Source organism: Orcinus orca, chromosome 6, assembly GCF_937001465.1.
Source record: "Orcinus orca chromosome 6, mOrcOrc1.1, whole genome shotgun sequence".
Classification (NCBI taxonomy): domain Eukaryota; kingdom Metazoa; phylum Chordata; class Mammalia; order Artiodactyla; family Delphinidae; genus Orcinus; species Orcinus orca.
In genome coordinates, this window is record NC_064564.1 from 26,936,207 (window position 1) to 26,958,211 (window position 22,005).

At 54.0% G+C, this 22,005-nt stretch overlaps 1 protein-coding gene across 12 annotated transcripts in view; it reads left to right on the plus strand.

Annotated features, from left to right (window-relative positions):
• Window positions 1-22,005, plus strand: part of SEMA4D (semaphorin 4D) — a 118,788-nt gene that overhangs the window by 87,800 nt on the left and 8,983 nt on the right. For 9 of the 12 annotated variants that reach the window (XM_033429612.2, XM_012533359.3, XM_033429615.2 and 6 more), the window contains 11 exons: window positions 291-389; window positions 3,541-3,634; window positions 4,283-4,396; window positions 5,205-5,356; window positions 6,395-6,570; window positions 6,653-6,809; window positions 7,808-8,030; window positions 8,803-8,918; window positions 14,074-14,246; window positions 14,335-14,378; window positions 15,246-17,570. In XM_033429612.2, the coding sequence (XP_033285503.1) occupies window positions 291-389; window positions 3,541-3,634; window positions 4,283-4,396; window positions 5,205-5,356; window positions 6,395-6,570; window positions 6,653-6,809; window positions 7,808-8,030; window positions 8,803-8,918; window positions 14,074-14,246; window positions 14,335-14,378; window positions 15,246-16,174 (2,277 nt within the window). In that variant the 3' untranslated portion in view covers window positions 16,175-17,570. Of the gene's footprint in view, window positions 1-290; window positions 390-3,317; window positions 3,448-3,540; window positions 3,635-4,282; window positions 4,397-5,204; window positions 5,357-6,394; window positions 6,571-6,652; window positions 6,810-7,807; window positions 8,031-8,802; window positions 8,919-14,073; window positions 14,247-14,334; window positions 14,379-15,245; window positions 17,571-17,807; window positions 17,936-22,005 lie in introns of those variants that run through there. The other 3 variants (XM_049711487.1, XR_007478124.1, XM_049711486.1) reach the window with 3 other exon arrangements.

Consider the following 22,005-nt stretch of genomic DNA (forward strand, 5'->3'; position numbering starts at 1 on the left):
TGCAGATTTAGGTTTGTGCAGGGGTGGAGCCGGGTCTCCGGGAGCCTGCTCCCACCGTGCCAGGCAGGGCAGGGCTAGCCTGTGCAGATGGATGGCACCTGAGGCCCGAGGTGGAAGGGTGGCAGCGAATTCACAGCCGGGTTGGTCATCAGTGAGCCGTGAGGAGCTGCTGTCGGGCGTGTGCTTGGCTGGTTCGTGCTGTGCAGTGAGCAGCCTGGACAGCTGGGATCAGGGAGGGCGTCCGGTGGAGCCTGCATGGTGGCTGACCCGTGTGTTTCTCTTCCTTGTAGACAGAATGCCTTAACTACATCCGAGTGCTGCAGCCCCTCAGCGCCAGTGCCCTTTACGTGTGCGGGACCAATGCGTTCCAGCCAGCCTGTGACCACCTGGTAAGGCCACGCAGGTCCCCTGGTCAGTAGTTAAAGCAGCGTGTGGGGCTCGAGGCAGCAGCAAGTGGTCTCCACTCTGCAGTCTGGGAGGATTTTCTCCTGCCAGCTGTGTGGGGATGGGGGTGGTCCATGGCTCCGCAGAAGGCCTCTGCCCACTCACTGGCCTCCTTTAAGCCTTCCAGTCTGTAAACCACCATGATTGAGGGCATGACTGGGTGCAGGACTTACAGGACCGCTGGCCCATAGTGCAGAGCGGGCAGTGGGGGGACCTTCTGGGAAGGCCAGTGTTGACAGAGAGGAAGCATCAATGTGCCCTGATCCAGCATCTTGCCTATTTCTCCTTGTCACATTTTGTATTTTGTGAGGGAGCCCTGGCTATGACATGGGCCCTGGTCAAGTAGAAAACTCAGGACTTCTGCTCTTAGATCCCTTGTTCTTGGTTCATATATGTTATGGACTAAGTGTTTGTGTCTCCCCAAATTCCATATGTTGAAGCCCTAATTCTCCAAATGTGATGGTATTTGGAAATGCAGCCCATGAGGAAGTAATTAAGGTTAAACGAGGTCATGAAGCCGGGGTCCTGATAGGATGATGGCCTTATAAGAAGAGGAAGAGACACCAGAGCTCTCGAGCTCTCTCCCTCTGTCACGTGAGGTCACAGCAAGAAGGTGGCTGTCCGCAAGCCAGGAAGAGGTTTCTCACCAGGAACCAGCCATGCTGGCACCCTAATCTCGGACTTCCAGCCCCCAGAACCATGAGGCAGGAACATGTGTGGTTGCAGCTCCCCCGACCCCTGTCTGTGGTCGTCATGGCAGCCCAGGCTCACTACAATGGTGTCTGCTGCTCTGGTCTTGGGGCACCACGTTCAGTGTTGGCTGTTGGGGTACAAGTTGCCCACTGATAGACAGTTCTGGAATTCTTCCCTCTGAGGAGTGACAACACAGTGCCAGTTTGCTGAGCGGTTATAGAAGCAGGACCCATCTCTCCATCACCTGCATCATGTCCTTGACTCTCCTTGAGCCTCGTCAGTTGTCAGTAGGGTCCTTTGGAGAGGGCCCCCCACTCTTACACCGCCCTCCCACCACTCCTGATTCCCTTGCTGACGGTAGCCGGAAGGAGAGAGCGGATTAGACAGCAGCATCTCCTCTCTGGGAGATACTCTTTTTATTCAGATAATCTGATGAGCCATTTATAACAACCACAAAGAGGGAGGAGTGTTTTAAATGCACTTGAGGAGCGATAATGAAGCACATTTTCTAGTGTTTGTCCCTATTTAGTGAGTAACTGTCAAGTGTGAAGTATGCTAAAGTGGAAAGCTTAGTTTGCTAGAACCCTAAATTCATTGGAATTAAAAAAATGTTTTCCAAGCTTGAGTCCGAGATACATGACAGGACAAAGTATGGGCGAAGTAAGGACCTGCTTCGAAAACCTTGTATCCGCACACAGACCCCTGGGGTGGGGTCCATACATAGGGTGGGTCTGCCGGGCTGTCTGTGTCCACAGACTCTGGCAACAGAGGTTGGGATCGGGGTAGGGGGTGCATCTAGGTGTTGAGATCTTCAGTCCTCATAGACAGACTTAGTTTCTTTTTCCTTAGGTCACATTAGTCATATTAGAAACATTTTGCACGTGAAAGGATTTCCTGGCTAAACTCTATAGTTAGAAGCTTAAGGTATGGAATTTAAACTTAAATTCCATGGGCATGTCAGTTGTTGAGGTAAGGGAATCATATGTTTCATTTAAATCTAGACCTATATTTTTTCCCAATATTTAAAAAAAATTTCAAGCCGACAGAAAAGTTGATCACACACACGTGTTCTAACCACACAGATTGCATGGTTGGGAGCGTCCGTATGTGTGCACAGGTGTGAGCACACCCATGACCCCTAAATGCTGTCACATGCCTCAGAATAATGACATTTTCCTACAGTAATGCTGGGTTTGTCATTATATCTAAGGAGATATACAATAATTCTCTAATGTCATCTAACCTCCAGTCCCTGTTCAGATTTCCCCAAACATCTTCTTGAAATGCAGTCAGTGAATCACATCAAGTGGGGTGCACTGTCACCCCAGTTCACACCTCCTAACCTAAGAGGTGAAAAGTCTGTGTATTGTTTCCACCAGCCTGTTAGAAATGTAACTGCATCTTTCCCATGCCCCTGAGCCCTCTCTGCTCCGTCTGTGACATGTTTCCCTCGCTCTGACAGACAGCAGGGCTGCCCATCCACCCATCGCAGTTTGGGTGTCCGTCTTCTTAAGCTTCGCCAGGCTTTCAGGTGGAAAATGGTACCGCACTTTCATTGCCTTGTGCTTCCTGGGTTGCTGGCAGCTCAGGCATCCTTTCTTGTCTGTGCTGCCGGATAGGTTTCTTCTTCTCTAACTTGCTGTGCGTTGACTGTTTTTCTCCTGGAAATGCTTTATTACTCATTTGTACAAGCTTCTTGTATATTCAGGGATGGAAATGCCTCATCTGTCATTTTGCAGGCATTTCCCCCTCTTTGTCACTGTCAATTTCTGTCTCATTCTTCTGTGGACAGACGCTTCCCAGTGCTTCGTGTACTGGATCTGTCCATTTTTTCCCTTACTTGGCTTTGGACTGTCTTGTCAGGTGAGGAGAGATTATCCCAAGACTGAAATTGTCACCCATACTTTCTGTTAGTGCAGCACGGTTCTGTTTTTAATATTTAAATCATCGATCCACCTGGAGTGTGTTTCGATGGGTGGAATGAGGTAGAGATTCCGCTCCTTTTTTCCTGTTATCTGTTTATTGGATAGCCTGGTCCCCCGCTGCTTTGAAGGCATCTTTGTTGATATTAAAGTTCTGCACATGGCCTTCCAGTCCCTTCCGGAGCACATCCTGTGTTTGGTTCTCCCTGGCTGTTCTACGACCCTAGAGCCATCAGCATTGCCGTCTCTGTCCTATAGGAGAGTCAACTGAGGCTCCAAGATCTGGAGGCGCTCTCGAGGGTGTCAGAGGGTGCCAAGGCACCAGTGTCCAGACCTGGGACCAGGTGGTAGACCGTGCATGTGTTCTCTCCTCTGTCCCCCCAGAAGAGTGAGTCTGTAAATTAAATGGTCCCACAAAGATATATTATGACTACAGAAGTTCAGACATTTTATGGCACTCTTTCTTTTCATTCAATTATAGAACTTAACATCCTTTAAATTTCTGGGCAAAAATGAAGACGGCAAAGGAAGGTGTCCCTTTGACCCAGCACAAAGCTACACGTCCGTCATGGTTGGTGAGTCCTGCTCTCAGGGTCTGTCCCTGGCTTAGCTCTGCTGGACCCCCAGGAGGTCCCGTTCCTCCTCCTCCACAGGGGTCTCCCTCTGCTTCATTCCCATATTCAGTATCCTCACAGAAGGTACAGGAGCCTCTCCACAGACCCGCTGATACAAGCTTTTGAATTCATTGTTCAGTAGGATAACCAGCCACCTCCACAGTCCTCAGGTTAGATTTGTAGGAAGAGATTATCTTATATCTGTCCTTTGTGCAAATCATCTGGATTACTCGGCCACGTTGAGTTAATGCTCCTGTTCGAGGGACGTTTGTGACTGAGCCATGACCTGCCTCGGAACGGCCTTGTACACCCAAGGCGAGCAGGCCAGGAGCCTTGTGTGCACCCACTGTTGTGTTTGTTATTTTACTGGATGCAGGAGTTACTTGCGTTGTGTTACTTATTGCCCCTAACAGTTTAACATGGAGCCTAAAATTACCCGTGTCAAAGAAACAAAACAGAAGACTCAGGAAGCAGAAACATGCACCCAGAAGCAGGGCGATAGTCTCTCCGCTTCCTGGGAGGACTTGTGTTAGCTTGGGAGGAGAATGCGGTGCTGAGCGTCTGTCCCCGACACTAGTGTTGATTCCCTTTTCCTCTTTCCGCCCAAAGATGGAGAGCTTTATTCTGGGACGTCGTATAACTTTTTGGGAAGCGAACCCATCATCTCCCGAAATTCTTCCCACAGTCCTCTGAGAACGGAGTATGCAATTCCTTGGCTGAACGGTAAGAAGCAGGTGGCATCACGGAAGGTGTGTTTCTGCTCGGGGCGGCTTCCTCGCCGGCAGAGCCCTCACTCCAGTTCTCCTTTTGCCGGCTCCCAGCCTCACAGGAGGGCATCTGCAGCTCACCCTCCTCCGTCCCGGGGCTCACGTCAGCCCCAGTGCAGTAGGGGCGCTTCTGGAACTGCCGGGGGCTCCACAGCCAGCATCCACGGGCTTCTTTGCTTTCTTCTCTGCTAAGAGAGCGCTATTTCAAGCCTGCCTTTACGCCTTCTGGAAAACGGATCTGGGAGGCTCAGAATGGCGAGCTCAGGCTCGTTACATCAGCATGTGATATTATACCATTATGTCTGGACATCATGTGTCCATGTTGGATTCACAGTCCAGATGGCTCACAGAGATGCTCACAGGGGACTTTTCTCGTGGGCATCGGCCAGCCAGCCAGAACCTTGGGGCACCTGGATCTGGTGGTCAGCAGTTTGTCTCTTTTAGGCACGTGCTGTTTAAACTGGCAAATGCATATCTTCCAGTGGGTCTCCAGGCTATGGTGGGATCAAGCTCCCTGGGGCCCCCAGGCTGCCTGCCAGTTATGAGGCCCAGCCCTCAGTTGTTGGGCTGGACCGGGAGGCTGTGCTTCAAAACCCCCATCTCGGGCATCTCCTTAGGCCAAGGAGGGCAAGATGGGCACCGTCACCATTCCCGGGCCCTGGCGTTTGATTGGGGTGTGGTGTGGACACCCTCCCACATCCTCGATAGGGGGTGCCCGGGCCCTCGGTGCGCACAGGCATAACCAGAGCGTCTGTTCCCTGCAGAGCCCAGCTTCGTGTTTGCTGACGTGATAGGAGAGAGCCCGGAGGGCGGGGACGACGGGGACGACAAGGTCTACTTCTTCTTCACAGAGGTGTCTGTGGAGTACGAGTTCGTCTTCAAGCTGATGATCCCACGGGTAGCGAGGGTCTGCAAGGTGAGCCCAGCACCCCCTCTTCTCTTTGGTCCCAGCCCTCAGTGAGAGTGTGTCACCCAGGCTCCACACTTCCTCCGAGATGTCCATTTCCCGACCACTTTATTCTTCCACGCTACAGATGTCAGTGTGGACAGGCCGAGGGCTCGGGCCTCTGTCCTCCCTGCGGGCCTCCCTGGAGACCACAGGGGCGCCCGCCCCGTGTGTGACGATGACTGTCCTCAGGGCTCTGATCTTAACACACCTCCCTCAAACCTCCCCCAGTTTATAAAAAGTTAGTTTTTCTATACTGTGTTAACCAAATTCTGTTGGAATTGGGGTTTTTCCATTCCAACGTAAAGATGAGGAGGGGTGCATTTTCACTGGGTCCAGAATAAGTGAGGATACATCGATTTCATGTTCTGCATCCAATTGTAAGAGTTTTGGTATTTCTCTCCAGACCAAGTCACGTCAGGGGTGTTTCACGATTGCTGCTTGGTGGGCAGTTCACTGAAAAGTGTTTTGGAGGACCTGGCAGGACCAGAGCACCTCAGCAGATAACTTGGGGGCTGGAAGGAAGTGAAGATTTGATCTCCCACAAGGAGCCCCTTTTGGGGGAGACCACACGTACACACATTGGCTTGAGACAGATTGGGGAGCCTGTGCGTCCGCCAGCCCCTGGCTCTGCCAGTCACTCATGGACGGGTCGTGAGTCTGGAGATGCACATGAGCCAAAGGGCCAAAGCAGTGAACATGTGCAAGGATGGCGGGGGTCTGCTGCATGACACAGAGTGTGGGCAGAGTCGAACAGTTGTTCTAGCTACAGTTGGGAGACTGGTCCGTCGAGAGGGTTTTGTTGGTTTGGTTTTGTGCTTCAATCGATGACCCGAGCTGGCATGAAGGGAGTTGCTGGCGTCACTAGTAGTCTGCAGCCAGCTTTCCTTTTCAGCCTTGGCTTCCTTTCATTCAGGCAGAGCTGCTCTGGGCCCAAGGACATCACTTATCACCTGCTCACGGGGGAAGTCTGCCCTCCTCCTACCACACGTGTCTTTGGGGTTACAGGGGGATCAGGGCGGCCTGAGGACCTTACAGAAGAAGTGGACCTCCTTCCTGAAGGCCAGGCTGATCTGCTCCCGGCCGGACAGCAACCTCGTCTTCAACGTGCTGCGAGACGTCTTTGTCCTCAGGTCTCCCAGCCTGAAGGAGCCCATGTTCTATGGGGTCTTCACCCCACAGCTGTGAGTGCCCGGGTGGGTGGGTTGGGGGTGTTTCCACTGCGCTTCCCGATTCAGGGCAGTCACGTCGCCCCCTCCTCCCCAGGAACAACGTGGGGCTCTCGGCCGTGTGCGCCTACAACCTGTCCACAGCCGAGGCAGTCTTCTCCCGTGGGAAGTACATGCAGAGCGCCACGGTGGAGCAGTCGCACACCAAGTGGGTGCGCTACAACGGGGCCGTGCCCACACCGCGGCCCGGGGCGGTAAGTGGACCGGGCTCTCTCCACGGGGAACGGGCGTCCACCCGGGACTGGGAAGGGCCGTGGGCACACTCTCCTTTTCCTGGCTTCTTCTCATCGGTGTGTTGTGTAACAGCTGTGGCTACAAACTGCCCGAACAAGAAAGCTCTTCTGGCTGGCACCAGCTGTACTGTGGGATTAACATTGCGTAATAAAATTAGAGCTTTTTCATTTTCTGTTTCTTGCAGAGAAACACACGATTTCTTAGCAAAGGGATGAGCGATACTCTCCATTTGTTAATATGAGTCACATTTTTTTTTCTCCTAAAAGTAGTGAATTTTATGTAGAAATCAGTGTGGGTGTCTAGGCCGATGCGGCTGCATCCGTTTATTACGTGACTGGTGAGCTGGGCCGTGTACATAGCCCGTGGTGGGGTTGTGACCTGGGAGAGTGGCCTGGTGCTTGGAGCTCACTCCCCCAGGATGGTCCCCCTCTCTGGGGTACGTCTCTGCTAACACAGGTCAGTTCCTTTCATGCGTATCTTTAAGCAAAAGGTGTTCACCTGTGGTCATGAATTTTGGTTTATGAACATCAAGAACTAGGATAGAAAAAAGAATCCTTTGTGCTCTTGACCTTTATGCTATTTATATCTAGAATTGGACTATTTTTAGCCATTTTTCGAGGCTTCTCTTCTGGGAGAGATGTGGAATGATAAGTGTGTATTTTTCAATTTCAGAAGTGGGATATGCTTTTTTCATTTATGAATGGATGAAAATTACTTCATTGACTATGTATCATGAGACACAATTGTGTCTTGTGGACAAAAAGACAGTTGCATTTCCTCCCTGCTTTATAACTGTGTCTTCAGATTCCTGGGGAAAGATCACCTCAGTGTTTCCATTTTTTCAAGAAATCCACTGTGTAGTCCTAAGTTCGTCACCTCGGGGAAGCCTCCCCTCTTGTGCAGAGCGCGCGCCATGTGCCCGTGCACCCCGCAGTAACGGGTGGTCTGCTCCCTTCAGTGCATCAACCGGGAGGCGCGTGCGGCCAACTTCTCCAGCTCCCTCAACCTACCAGACAAGACTCTGCAGTTTGTCAAAGACCACCCTCTGATGGATGACTCCGTGACCCCGATAGACAACAGGCCCCGGCTGATCAAGAGTGACGTGAACTACACGCAGATTGTGGTGGACAGGACCTGGGCCCTGGATGGGACGGTCCATGACGTCATGTTTGTCAGCACAGGTGGGTAAGAACGTGGGTGAGTCCAGCTAATTTCTGCCTCCCGGAGCCAGCATCTCCCCCAGGTGCCTGAGTGGTTTGTTAGGGCGTGGAAGCGTTTCTGAGAAGTCACCACACCTGGATGGCTTCAGATCTCTGTGACCATCAGAACACCTGGGGCGCTGGTTAAAAATGCGAGTCCTGGCCCAGATCTAGAAATTCAGGTGTGGTAGGTCTGGGCGGTGCAAAGGGAGGCTGCTGAGAGCCGGCACATGGGCACGTCCTACTTCCCTGCCTGACACCTGTCCTGACCTGCCGTGGGAGACACACCTTTCCTGGTGGTCCGTAGACTCCGACACAAGTCTTCTGGAATGGTCTTGGTAGCCAGGCACAGCAGCAGCTGGCGGGCTCTGTGGTCAGCTCTGGGTGCTGCGCAGCCACCAGCCTCCCCTGCCTGGGGCTCCTGGCACAAGGATGGCACCCTCAGAGGCCAGTGCAGCCCAAGAACCATGTCACGTTTGTTTGGAGGACACAGTGTCAACTACTCTGATGAGGGGTATTGAAGTCAACAAAGGGCTGTTTATTTTTCAGATAAAAATGGGATAACCCATGTCAGTCCAGTTGTTTATTTTGCTGATGGCTTTTCCTTTTCCGTGTCTAATGCAAAAACATCTGTTTCTAAGCCTCCTACTGGGGGAAGGAGTGGGAGGCAGAAGGGTGACCATTGGCTGCGTGGCTGACAGTGCCAGCACCGTCCTCTCCTCCTGGGGAGTAACCTGCAGCTTTGACCTTGCAGACCGGGGTGCCCTGCACAAAGCCATCAGCCTTGAGAACAACGTCCACATCATCGAGGAGACACAGCTCTTCCAGGACTTCGAGCCCGTCCAGACCCTGCTGCTGTCCTCCAAGAAGGTAAAGTGACTGGGTGGCCGGCTGGATGGCCCCACGTCTCGGTGCCCACAGGCTGGGTCGGGCTGCACCAGGCAGGCCCCATCGTCCATCTGGCCTAGAGGAGCCGACCTTCAGGCTCTTATAGAAAGTCCTTCCATGAGCTGTGGGGTATGGGGTGGAGGGAAGGCAAACTGTGTCCTAAAAGTTGCAGAACCTCACCGAGTTGTTGGGACCAATGTACGATGCTGTCGGGGGGCTCACTGGCCTGTGAAAACACTTCTTGTGCCGGAACTTGGTGAGGGTAAGACCCAGTTGGCGGGGGTGCCCTCTGTGCACCTTCCTCATCTGCACAGAAAAGCGTCCTCTGAGTAACGACGCGCCGTGTCTGTAAAGCCCCGTTTCATGAGGCGCTGTCTCGTTCACCAGGGCCGGCCTGCTTTGTCCGTAAAGGGCCAAGAGTGAATGTTGTAGGCTCTGATGCCCGTGCTGTTGCAGTTTGAGAGCAGCCGTGGGCAGTCCGGAAGCAAGTGAGCCCTGTTATGTTCTACCAAATCCTCATTTACAGGCACTGAGCTTTGCAGTTCGTGGAATTTTCATATGTCACAAAATATTATTATTTTGATTTTTCTTCAACCGTTTGAAAATGTGAGACCCGCTATTAGTTGATGGGCTGTATAGAAACAGCCAGCAGGCTGGATTTGCCCTGTGGTCCACAGGCTGTCCCCTGCTGTACATCCAAAGTGGCCTTTGGGAAGTGTGCCACCCGGTTTACAGCCGGGGTGGGGAGTGAAGAGCAGAGCTCAGGCCGGGCACCAGGTGACCTCGTCCATGTCCTGGCTCCAGGTGCGTGACTGTGAGCCTGGGTGGACCAGTCCTGCCTCGGTTTCCTCATCTATACGGTGAGGGACGGCAGACCCTGGGACTGTCCCAGCCCTGCCCTGTGACTCCCCATGCTGTGACCCTTGGGCTGACAGGCTCTGGTCAGCATCAGAAATTGGTAGCCTGGCCATACATCGAATTCCCCTCCACTGCAGGCCCACCCATCGCTTGGCCTCTCCCACCTGCACCTGTTTGCAAAGCCTTGCTTGGAAGCACCAAGCCAGGCTGTCCTTGCTTCGTATGGCGTCGCCCTGTTGCTGAGATTTTCCCTTTTGACCCGTGACACTCCTGGGCCATCCTCTCTTCATGTTGGAAAGAGGTTGTTCCTCCAGCCCCTCAGAGCATCCTCCCTGCCCTGGCTCCAGGTAGGGGCCTCCACCCGGATCGTGGGGCCCAGGCTCACTCCTGCCTGGGCTGTGGGCAGTAGGAAGGGGGTCCCGATAGCCAGGCGAGAAAGAAAAGAAGGCGACCTCTTGGTCAGATGCGTATTTGCAAACTCCACACACGGTCTTTCGTCCTCTCCCCGGCATCATGAGCTTGAGGAGTTGGATCTGGTTTTCAGACTCCTGTAGCAGGGTCACTTCCCCTCTTGGCCGCCGCAGTGTGTGTTTTCTTGCTCCAGTTCTAAAAGGGAAGGAAGACGAAGTAGCCTAATGGGGTTAGGCTACCAGACATCTGTACCTCTCGGGTGGGTGCTTTTGGCCCCCTTTCCCCCAGGCCCACCTGCATCGTTGTTGAAACAGGGAAACCCAGGAGCCCTTCTGGCCGCTGCCACGTTGCTCAGGTGCTTCAGCCCGGCTGGAGCAAGCACGCTTAGAGCCTCCAGATGGTCTAGTACTCATCAGAACCAAGGCCAGGCCCCCAGTGCAGACAGGGCTCGGCTCTGCTCCACGACATCACTCACAGACCCAGCTGGCCCTGCCATCCTGAACCCAAGTCTTCCAGGGCATGTGGGTACTGATCCCATGGGAGGGATGGGGGAGGGAGAAGGGAGGGAGGGGGCAGTACCACCTGTGGGAAGTCTGACAGGTGAGTCCTGTGCTCACCTGCCTGAGGTCAGGATTGGTCATATGGCCGGGGGCTAGCCATGCAGGGAGTGAGTTGCCTGTTCCCACAGGAGCCTCCACTGTGCTGGGATGTGGTTCAGGTGCCCATGGGGTCCCACACCTTCTCCTGGGCTAGTGGGCTCAGGGTGGCTTCAGAATGCTGTCCGTGCTGCCGTGGCGGCAGGAAGCGGCTGTTTAGGGTAAAAAGACACCTGCTCCCCCCTCCCCATTCCCCACCAGCAGCCTCTTCTGGGTCGATCATGCCTGGCTCTCAATGCAGAAAACTGACGAGCAGCTGCCACAGGGCTGGGGGAGCACAGGAAGTGCTACCAGGGAGGGGGGTCCCTGGTCACTACCTGCTCTCCCCTGACAAGTGCATTTGTTTTTTGTTTTTATTGTGGTAAGTGTACATCATATAAATTGTACCACGTTAATTATTTTTGAGTGTACACTTTAGCACCATTAAGTACATTCACATAGCGCAACCCTCATCCTCACCCATCTCCAGCACTTCATCTTACAAAACTGAAACCCCAAACCCATTAAACACTGACTCCCTGCTTCCTCCCATTCCCCAGCCCCTGGCACCCACCATTCCCCTTCCCGTCTGTGTGTGTTTGACTACTCTAAGAACCTCGTGTTGATATAAGTGGAATCCTACAACATTTGTCCTTTTGTGAGTAGCTTATTTCACTCAGCATAATGTCTTAAAGGTTCATCCATGTCTGTCCTTCCTTTTCAGGGCTGAATAGTATTCCATCCCACGCATCCACCACGTCTGGTTTATTCACCCACTGGTGGACACTTGGGTTGCCTCTCCCCCTGCTGCATGAACAGCCGTGTTCTCCAGTCTCTTGTGCGTACATGGCAGGCATGCTCTGGGCCCATGGAGCAGGCTGAGTGTGGTTTTCCCGGGGACACTCTTTGATGGTCAGATGCCCCCTGTACAGCAAAGGTGGGAGCTCCTCCAACTCTGGCCATGTCCACCCACAATCACCCACCTGTGTGTACAGAGACCAAGATGTGACTGAGAGAGCCTGGTGCTGCAGCTGAGGGCACAGTCACCCAGAGGGTGGGGAAACGCAAGGGGCCAGCAGGAGGGCGCCTGGGCACGTGCGCACTCAGCCGATCTCACAGGTGCCGGGTGGTACCTGGCCGGCTTGTTTTCTCTCACGGAAGAGCTGGGGTGAATAGTACAGGGGTCCTGTGGCCCTTCCCCAGCGCGCCTGCCTAACCGAGGAGGCCCGCTGGCACAGCGCCTGCACTCACCTCCACACGCCCGATCCGCACGTTCCCACGACCTGCTTTTTGACTCCAGGGCCCCCCGTGGCCTCCCTCGGTGTCTGTCTGATGGCTCCCGTCTGCCCTTATCTTGGCGACCTTCACACATCTGGAGAGAACTGATCGGCGTTTTGTGGAACGCCCCTCGGTTTGGGCATATCTGATGTTTTCTCGCGTTGAAATTGGGGTTGAGGATTTGGGAAGATGACCACTGTCTGGGGGACACGGATTCAATGACTTCTCAGAGTTACTCGGTTTCTCCTTCCACGTTGTCCCCACACCGTGTGGTCAGTGGATCCAGTCCACCTGGTCGGGGGTGGGGGGCGGCGGGGAGCTAAGCCCCAGCTCCTGGAAGGAGGAGTTGAAGAGTTTGGGGGCCGTGTTCAGCCCCCACGGCGGCTGACACTTACTTGTGGGTGACCTTGAGGCTACTCAGACACCCGGCTGCCTCTCGCCCACTGACTTGCATGTCCACCCATGGGCCTTGCCTGCAGCGCTTGCTGCTGTGGGATCTCAAGCCACTTTTCTGTTCCCTTCCCGTCCACATTCGTTGGAATTGGGGAGGCCCTGCCCTGTTGGGGAGCGAGGGCTGGAGGCTGAGCAGGCTGTGGTGTGAGGAGGGTGCATGAGTGTCCGAGCCCTCTCCAGGGCCCCTCCATAGGACCCCACTGAAGTTGCCCACTTGGCCGGTCTCCCCAGGAAATTTTTCCTCACCTCTGAGCCGTGTGATCCCAACTGTGATACAGGGTGTCGTCCTGATTCCTTCTTACGAATATGGGCTCACCTGGCCTCATCTGCCCAGGTCTCTGCCGACATGGACAGGCTGGCACTGGGCTTGACTCTCTCTGCCACCTGCCATCACAGTTTGACTCTGTTGCACAGGGGACTGCCCTCTCTTGGCTGTGCTCACACACGGTGGGTCTGTGACCCCTGGGCCTTCAAGGCATCGCAGGCCAGGAGATCTGATGTAATGCCAGGGCCTTTGCACTCCAGCCGGACTCTGAAATTAATTCAGAACATGTCCTCAGAGGATAGAGGCTGTGTTTTAAATACTAAGCTCTGTGGAAACTTGGGAATCTTTTGACATTAACCAACGGCTTTTCTAGAGTGTCAGGGTGAGACAGAGGCTTATCAGCAAAGGAGAGAGAAAATGCCGTATGTGAATTGCCAGCCCTGGGTCTGCTGCTGGGCTTCAGGTGGACTCCTTGGGGGAGCCCTCGTTCTAGCTGAGTCCCGTGAGGAAATCAGCCTGCCCCAACTGCCCGTGCGCCCGGCTCCCTACCAGTGCTGCGGGCGCCGGCGGCATCAGCCTGAGGGTGGAGACGTCCCAGGCCCAGCATTCCAAAACACGGAGGAGCCTGCTTTGCTCTCTGCTTCTGAGAGTGGCTGTCCATTTCCCCAGCCGCGTTCATTTCTCGTAAACGTAGATGCGTGAGAAATGAATGCCTCCTCACTTGTTTACTAGAGCTCTGTTCACTCTCCACCTGTGTTCACTGCGGCCCCGCTGGATTCACACACTGACACGGGCCGTCTGTGTGCTGGTGCTCACGTGTTGCACGAGATGGGCTTTGGAGGCTGTGCCCTTTGGCCTCTGGTCTAGTGAGGCTGGGAGGGCAGTCGGGAGTGTCAGGCTAGTGGGTCTTCTTGCACACAGAGGAGGCAGAGGAGGTGCAGAGATGCACTGCTGGTGGGTAGGATGAAGGTGGGTGCTCGGACGGGGGAGGGGAGGGATTTGGACCAAGGCCCAGCACACTCTGAGTTAGCCCGTGGATTCCGTCCAAAATCCACCCGTCTGTCACGACGCTGCAGTGCAGATTTGTCTTGGATCTAACCTGGCCTCGTTCCGCTTCCTCCTCCAGAAGCTCGGGACGAAGCTTTGTCATCACTCCCCATGAGCTAGAGAAGCACCTGGCGCGTTGAGGGCTGCCCCCACCCAGTGCCCACCGTTCTCATCTGTTTCACACCCACAGGGCAGAAGGTTTGTCTATGCCGGTTCCAACTCGGGCGTGGTGCAGGCCCCCGTGGCCTTCTGTGGAAAACATGGCACCTGCGAGGACTGCGTGCTGGCCCGGGATCCCTACTGCGCCTGGAGCCCGGCCGCGGCCGCCTGCATCGCCCTGTACCAGACCGATGGCCCCAGCAGGTACCAGCCCCACTGCATGCAGGCGCTCCGCCCAGCCCCATGGCGTCAAGCGCATGCACTGTGTAACCTGTGCCCGGTTGTCTTGCAGGGGTTTGATTCAGGAAATGAGTGGGGATGCATCCGCTTGCCCCGGTAAGTTGCTCGTCCTCGCTGCCTTCTCTTCAGGGACGGCCAGGTCACGTAACCATTTCATGATGCTTTGCTGGTGTGGCATTTCGTACATTTTGTTTTTCTTTCTCTACTTGGAACAGAGGTCAAGTAATCTCGTGGCAGACCCCGTGATGTTTCTCTGTCCCTTTTATCACAGAACAGGATGTTGAAGCCACGCAGAGTGTATTTGTGTACTGGAAGGCACTCTCCATCCCAAACTGTGACGTCTGCTCTTGGGATGCATCCTCTCTTCTGCTTAGCTTGGGGCGCGTTAAACAAAACCTACACCTCTCGTGAACAGGAGGGAGGAACTCATGAGAGATTAGTCCCCGTTCCCCTCGGGGGATCCCACCCCTGCCAGGAGGTCAGGCATGTCCCAGCTGAAGGCAGGCGTGCCCTGGGCCCCTGCCCTCCCATCCCTAACCCGCTCGCTAGCTGGCATCAGTTAAGACAAGTTTAGGAGGAGGGCGCCAAGGCCCACCGAACGGCTAGCACACCCGGCAGCCGCTAGCAGAAGCCCATTGTTTGATTCAGCGCCGCCACCAGAAGGCACAGCTGACCGCTGCCCAGCCTCCCCGGCCTGGGGAGTTTTCTCCTGGGAAATCAGGGTGTGAAACAGGATTTCTTCTGCTCAGAGTTGGCTTCAATTTCTTTGTCCCCAAGGGCTGCCATTGGGGTCTTAATCTTTGCTTTTCCGTCACGCATGTCTTTATCTCCTTGCTGTTCTGGAAGATTCCATGTTGCTCCACAGGGTGAAACTCTTGTGTCCTCTTGTGCGTGTTAACCTAGTTTTGAAAGAAGTATCGAGCAGGGTTGTTGATGCTGTGCACGTTTATTTTGATGTTCCAGATAAAATTAAAGAAAGTTACCTGCAGCATTTTTTCAAGCATGGTGGCACAGCAGAACTCAAATGCTCCCAAAAGTCCAACCTGGCCCGGGTGGTGTGGAAGTTCCAGAATGGCGTGCTCAAGGCCGAAAGCCCCAAGTACAGCCTGGTGGGCAGGAAGAACTTGCTCATCTTCAACCTGTCAGAAGGAGACAGTGGGGTGTACCAGTGCCTGTCTGAGGAGAGGGTCAAGAACAAGACAGTCCTGCAGGTGGTGGCCAAGCACGTTCTGGAGGTCAAGGTGGTCCCTCGAACTCCGGTGGCCTCCACCTCGCCGGTCACACGGACAGAAGGTAGTAGGATCACCTCCAAAGTGTCAGCGGGGCCCACCCAAGGCTCCTTTCCCCAGACCCCAGCCTTGCAGGTCACCACTCCCAGTGCCATCGCCCTGCTCTCCAGCCCCGAGGGGCCCACCAGCATGTCCTGTGAACCAAAGATTGTCATCAACACGGTCCCCCAGGTCCACTCGGAGAAGACAATGTATCTCAAGTCCAGTGACAACCGTCTCCTCATGTTTCTCTTCCTCTTCTTCTTCGTCCTCTTCCTCTGCCTCTTCACCTACAACTGCTATAAGGGCTACTTGCCCGGACAGTGTTTAAAGTTCCGCTCGGCCATGCTCCTCGGGAAGAAGCAGCCCACGTCGGACTTCTCGGATTGCGAGCAGAGTGTGAAGGAGACGCTGGTGGAGCAGGGCAGCTTCTCCCAGCAGAACGGGGGGCAGCCCAAGCCGGCCCTGGACACTGGCTATGAGACAGAGCAGGACACCATGGCCAGCAGGCTGCCCACTGACCGGGAGGACTCGCAGAAGATCGACGAGCTCCCAGTCAGGGACCGGCCATTCGACGTCAAGTGCGAGCTGAAGTTTGCCGACTCGGACGCGGACGGGGACTGAGGCACCCGCTGCTCCCCGGGAGGTCTTTGTGTTGCCAGTTCAGTCCCCCGTCCAGTGCTGCGTAGGTAGCCATCGTCAGCAAACCTCAGTCTTCTGTGTCTTTTCTCTTGGGTCGCGCTTGTGACTTGGTTTCTCTTTGTCCTTTCGGAAAACGGCGAGCGTCGCGGCCGGCCTGCTGGTCGGTGGGGCCCTTGGAGTCATGCCTGCAAGCTTGCCCGAGGCCACTCTGCGGCGGGAAGACGGCTGGGCCGCCACTGGCCCAGGAAGAGTTGGGCCATGAGCATCCCCTCCTTGTAGCAGCCACTGAAAGAGAATTTAATTCCAGATTGGAAATGACGTTTTAGTTTATCAGATTGGTAACTTATCGCTTGTTGTCCAGGTTGGCACGAACCATTTCTTCCACATAATTACTTTTTAGGATTTTTGCTTTAATTCTGTTGGCGTGTTGGGTCGTTCATTTTTTAAATTACTAAAGCAGATGTTTTAATATTTGGAAGATGTACATCTTCTGAATTTTGTTGTATATTAGGGTAAAGGTATGGCTTATGTTGCTTAAGATTCTCAGGGATAATCTTACTTTTGCTAAATGCATTCTTTTCTGCTTTTAGAAATGTAGACAAAACCATGTCTTGAGAACATGTCCTTTTTTTTTTTTAAATGTTCCTTAAGGGAAGCATCATTTTCAGAGAGACTTTTTTTCTGTACCTTTTTTTTAACTCTTGTTTTAACTCTTTTGAGGAGAAGGCTGTGGAGGACTGTCTCACAACACCGGGCAGGGTTTGGAGGGAGGGATGTGGCCCCCAGCATGCTCTGGGTGGAGCTGGGCCGGCAGAATTGAGGGGACGAGTGAGTTACAATCCAGTGCCCACGGCCACTGGTCAAAAACCTCCTGCCCAGACAGAACGTTCACCGGGACATCTTGGTCATCTGAACATCTCCTTTTTCTTTTTGCTTCCATCTCATGCCCTCTGCCTGCCCAGACTCTCCACTTGGCCTAACCGGGCTGTCCATAACTGGAAGAGAGCAGGGCGGCCGGGGACAGCCAGGCTGGTGAGCACAACACCCCTCCCACAGATGCCGCCGCCACGGACCTGCCAGGCCTGTCGCCCTCTTTCAAGGTGCAAGTGGGCGGCACAGTCTAACCATCACCGACGTCACGCTCCATTTCCTGCTTTCCAGACACCCACATAGAGGAGCCTTTCTTTCCGTGGCAAAGAGCAATAAACTCTGAGTGTGTGTGTGGCCTGTGTGGACAGTGTCATCTTCCAGCATGATAGGATTCGACCGTTTTGGTGTAAACATTTGTGTTTTATAAGATTTACTTTGTTTTTATTTTTCTACTTTGAATTGTATACGTTCGGAAAGTAACCGAATAAACAGAAGCTTATATCCTTGAGGCGGGCGCGTGGTTCCCTGTGGCTCTCCCGCCGCCTCCCCGCGCGGCCTGGGCCCCTGTCTTTCTTGCACTTTGTTCCCCTTCTCTGGCATGCGGTGTGTTCCTGACGACTTCTGCCTCAGAGCCCTCTCTCTTTTCTGTCCTCTGTCTCGCAGCCTCATCTCCTCTGCCCTTTCCTCCTCCGGGGTCCTCTTCCCTGTCCTGTCTGGTCCCTGACTCATCTTCCTCTCCCCGAAGCCCCTGGCCGGCCTCGGGCCCGGGGCCTGACAGCCGCCTGCAGGTCACCTTGCTGCCGCCCTTCCTCAGCGACCAGGCCCAGCACGTGCATGCCCTGGGGACCTTCCACCTCTTCTGCCATGCCACAGGTGAGCGGGGCACCTGTCCAGGTGGGGGGTGGGCAGTGGGGGCCTCCTCCACGAGCACGGCCTTCCTGGCTGCACCTCTCCGGTGGTCCCCAGCAACGCTAAACTGTTACCCCGAGGCTGTTCCTGTGGACAGCAGGGCCCGACCAGTGTTTTCCTCAAAGGGCCAAACTCTTCGGCTTCTCCAGCCATGGTTTCTGTTGCAGCTACTCAGCTGTTGCCTTGTAGCTTGAAAGCTGCCGCTGCGCGGGCACCAAAGTTCATTTACAAACGGCAGCTTGCCAATTGCTGGTATATAGGGTTACTTCTTTGTCGGCTAACAATTTGGGTTTGATGTATGTGGCGTTTGGAGATTTAAAACATTAACCGTAGAGCCTCCAGAATGGGAATTGGTTTAACAACTTGCTTCAAGATGTTTAAACGCAGAAAAGATTGGGAGTCTAGCATGCCCCCTCGGATGCAGGAGGCGTTGGCACTGTGTTGGATGGTATTGGGATGGGGCGTCAGCCAAACACACGTTCCGAATGTGTCCTGGGCTTTGGGCAGCGCCCGGTGGCCCGGTCTCCCCAGGCTGCCATCTTCTAACTCATCAGTAGCCGTGGAGGGAAAGCACGTGGCACGTTCCGGGCCTGGCGGCTTGTTCTGTTTGCTCAGAGGCGAAGAATGAAGTTAGTGAGGAGGACAAGCAAATCTCATTGTTTTCCTTTTTTTGAGAATTTAAGCAAGCTGTGAGAAGCTGCTGAGTGTTATGCTGCTGCCTGATCCCCTGTGGAGTTGGCTCACAAGCCTTTGAGTGGCTCTGTCCACTTGTGACCCCGCATGTGTGGCCACTGGTGACTCCTGCCTGGACCTCAGGCAGTGGGCAGGGAAGTTGCCAGTGAAGGGGACTTTTGCAGACAGACCTGCAAGGGGCGGGTCCGTGTGGCCCCGGGTCCCCTGGGTGCTGCTCTCAGCCACTTGACTCCCTTGGGACAGGGGCCCGGGAACTGCTTCAGGCCCCCAGGCCCGTCCCACAGTGGCAGGGTCCTCCACAGTCACACTGGGGAACCTCCTTGGTGGGAAGGCGGAGAGGCTCAGTGCTGGGGACACCAGGGTCCCTTGCTAGCAGACACAGGCCCTCAGGCCCCATAGCTGGGCCTACGGGGACCCGCCCCTCAACAGAGCGGTTTCATGTCTGCACTTGGGGAACCTGCTCTTCCCGAGGGCGGCCTGCTGTTGAGGGGCAGAGTGGACGAGAGCATGTCCCTTCTGTCTGAGGCCCCACGCAGGCCTTGTCCCCAGGCTCATCCTGCCACATGTCACTGGGTTGGGTGTCCCCAATGACACGTCCAGATCTAGGCAGGTGCTGCCCTCTTCCTCTAAACCTAGCCCAATAGCGAAAGCCGGTTCCCTGTGCAATGTGGGTGTTCAAGTGCACAGTTTAAAAAGGCAGTGTCTCTGGCCATCCCCTCCCCCGAGTCCCAGAAGGCACCAGAACTAAAGACCAAGTTTCTTGTCAGGCTGCGGCTCTGCAGAAATGTTGGCTCCTGCCTCTGCCTGCAGGCACTCCCTGTCCAGGTTGCTCTCACGTGGCCTCGGGCTGAGTGTCACTGCAGAGCTAGGCTTAGGGAACCATCTCACAGTGGCTCAAGCTCTGGCCCAGCTAAGGCCAGGTCGGCTTCTCACGGTGGGCATGGCCTCGCGGCTGGGTGACTCGGAGGGGCTTCTCAGCTTACCGTCTTCTCTGCATCTCCAGATCATGCTGGTGGAGTGTGTGTGTGCACCTGTGTGTCTGTATGTTGATGTGTGTATGTGTGCATGTGTGTGTGTACATGGGTATGTGTGTGTGCTTTGCTGACATATCTGTGCACACCTGTGTGCATGTATGTATGTTCTTGTGTGGACATGTATGCACACATCCGTGTGTGTGTGTGTGTATGTGTGTGTGTGTTTGTGTTTCTTTTTGGTCCAAAGCACCCTGCATGATGTGCCTTGTGGCCATGCTTCCATTCACAGGCCCTGAGTCTTGAGTGTAAGGAGGACAAATTCCAGGTTCTGGGGGCGGGTCTCCTAACTGCTGGCTGTCTTCCGTTTGAAAGCGATGTATGTGCACAGTGGGGAGTTAGGAAAATATTGACAAATACAGAAAAGGGGTTCTAAGCTGGAGAAATTACGAAGGCATGTAGTCATGTTTCACTTTTCTGAAGTAATCCATGCTCCTTGTGGGAAAATTAGAATAGTACAGATAAGCGAAGAAATCTCCCACTACGTGCACATGAGCACATTTACCTTTATTTTGGCTGAAAATACAGATAAAACGTACAGGCACATCTCAGAGATGTTGTGAGTTCAGTTTCAGACCCCACAATAAAGTGACTATTGCAATAAAGCAAGTTGCACAATTTTTTTGATTTCCCAATGCATCTAGAAGTTACGTTTACACTATACTGTAGTCTGTTAAGTATGCAATGACATTATGTAACCTAATTTAGAAGGACTTTATTGCTAAAAAATGCTAATCATCAAGCAAGCCTTCAGCAAGCTGAAATAGTAACATCAAAGTTCACCAACCACAGTCACCATAAAATTATAATAATAATGAAAAAGTTTAAAATGTTGTGAGAATTACCAAAATGTGACACAGAGACACTGAGCAAATGCTGTTGGAGAAATGGCGCCGATAGACTTGCCCGATGCAGGGTTGCCACACACCTTCAATTTGTAAAACACATAGTGTCTGCAAAGTGCAGTAAAGCAAGGCACAGTAAAACGAGGCAGGCCTGTACGTGTAACAGCGATTGATAATGCGTCCATATGCACGTCTGTGCAAAGCATGTGTCTGTACATGCACCGTGCGCATATATACAGACAGAAATAGACCTATATAATTTTTTAACAAACGTAGAACTTCTCTTTACCCTAACGGCCCTGCCCTCATTCCTGATACAACTATTTTTCTATGTCAGAGTTAGACCTGTTTTGTTTTTAAAGCTAAGAATGGATCCTCTCTACTTTGGGTGACATTTGCATATTCAGGTTTCAGATGGCCTTTCATGTTTTAACTACAATGTTAGAAATCAGAGCCCTTTAAGCCACCAGGGTCAGAGGGGCAGAAGCGGCCTGGGCCTCGGAGCTCCTGCAGCAAACCCGTGAAGTTGGCAGCCGTGCAGGCATCTCCCACTCCTTCCGACATGGCCCACAATATTGTCTGTAAAGCGCCTTTTGCCACATACGGTCCCAGGGTTTAGGATCTGGATATTTTGGGGGTCACTCTTCAGCTGACCACAGGGCCCCAGCACCTGTGTGACGGGCTTGAGACACTTTGAGGAGGAAAGCTGATGACCTTGGGGTGGTGGAGACCTGGGAGAGCCCCTTTCCTCTCCTGGGCAGGTTCTCTTGGTTTCTGTACAGATGTGAACTCTGGGCCACGCCGGGGAATCTGGAATGAGTGTCCTTGGTGTGTGCAGCCTCTGGGTGCTCGGAGAAGAGCCCCCCCGCCCCCCACAGGGGTACACCCGGCCGCCCAGTAGCTGGAAGGACCCAGGGCGTGAGTATGGGCGGTGGGTTGGCCCCAGAGCAACGGGCCTGGGGGTCAGAGTTGACCACACGGAGGATGCCTGGAGGAAGGCTTGGCTGCCTGGAGCTGCACGGAAGGCAGTGGGGCAGCTGTCAGGACATGGCCTGAGGACTTAGGGTGGATCCCATCACAATCCCCTCCAGCTGGGGACTCTCAGGCCCTCCACCTCTAGGATGGGCCGGCTTCCCTTGGAGAGAGGCCATTGCTCGGAGGGATGCTGGTTTTGTCACACAGTAGAGTCAACTCTACACCAGTGGGTTTCCTTAGACGGTGTGGGTCGAGGTGCGGGCAGGATGGAGCCAACAGTCCCGCAATCCTGAGGTGGGCTGGGACCCGACTCCTGGTGGCCCCGAATTTCCGAGGAGCAGGTCCCTGTGGGACAGGTGGGTTTGGCCTGCTGCCCCAGGTCCCCACTGACGTCATGTGGTGGCCCTGCTGACCGGTTTTAACTGTCGCTTTCCCTCTCTCTTTAATCTCCTCTGCATTCAGAATGAGTTGGATAGTTTTAAAAAAGAAT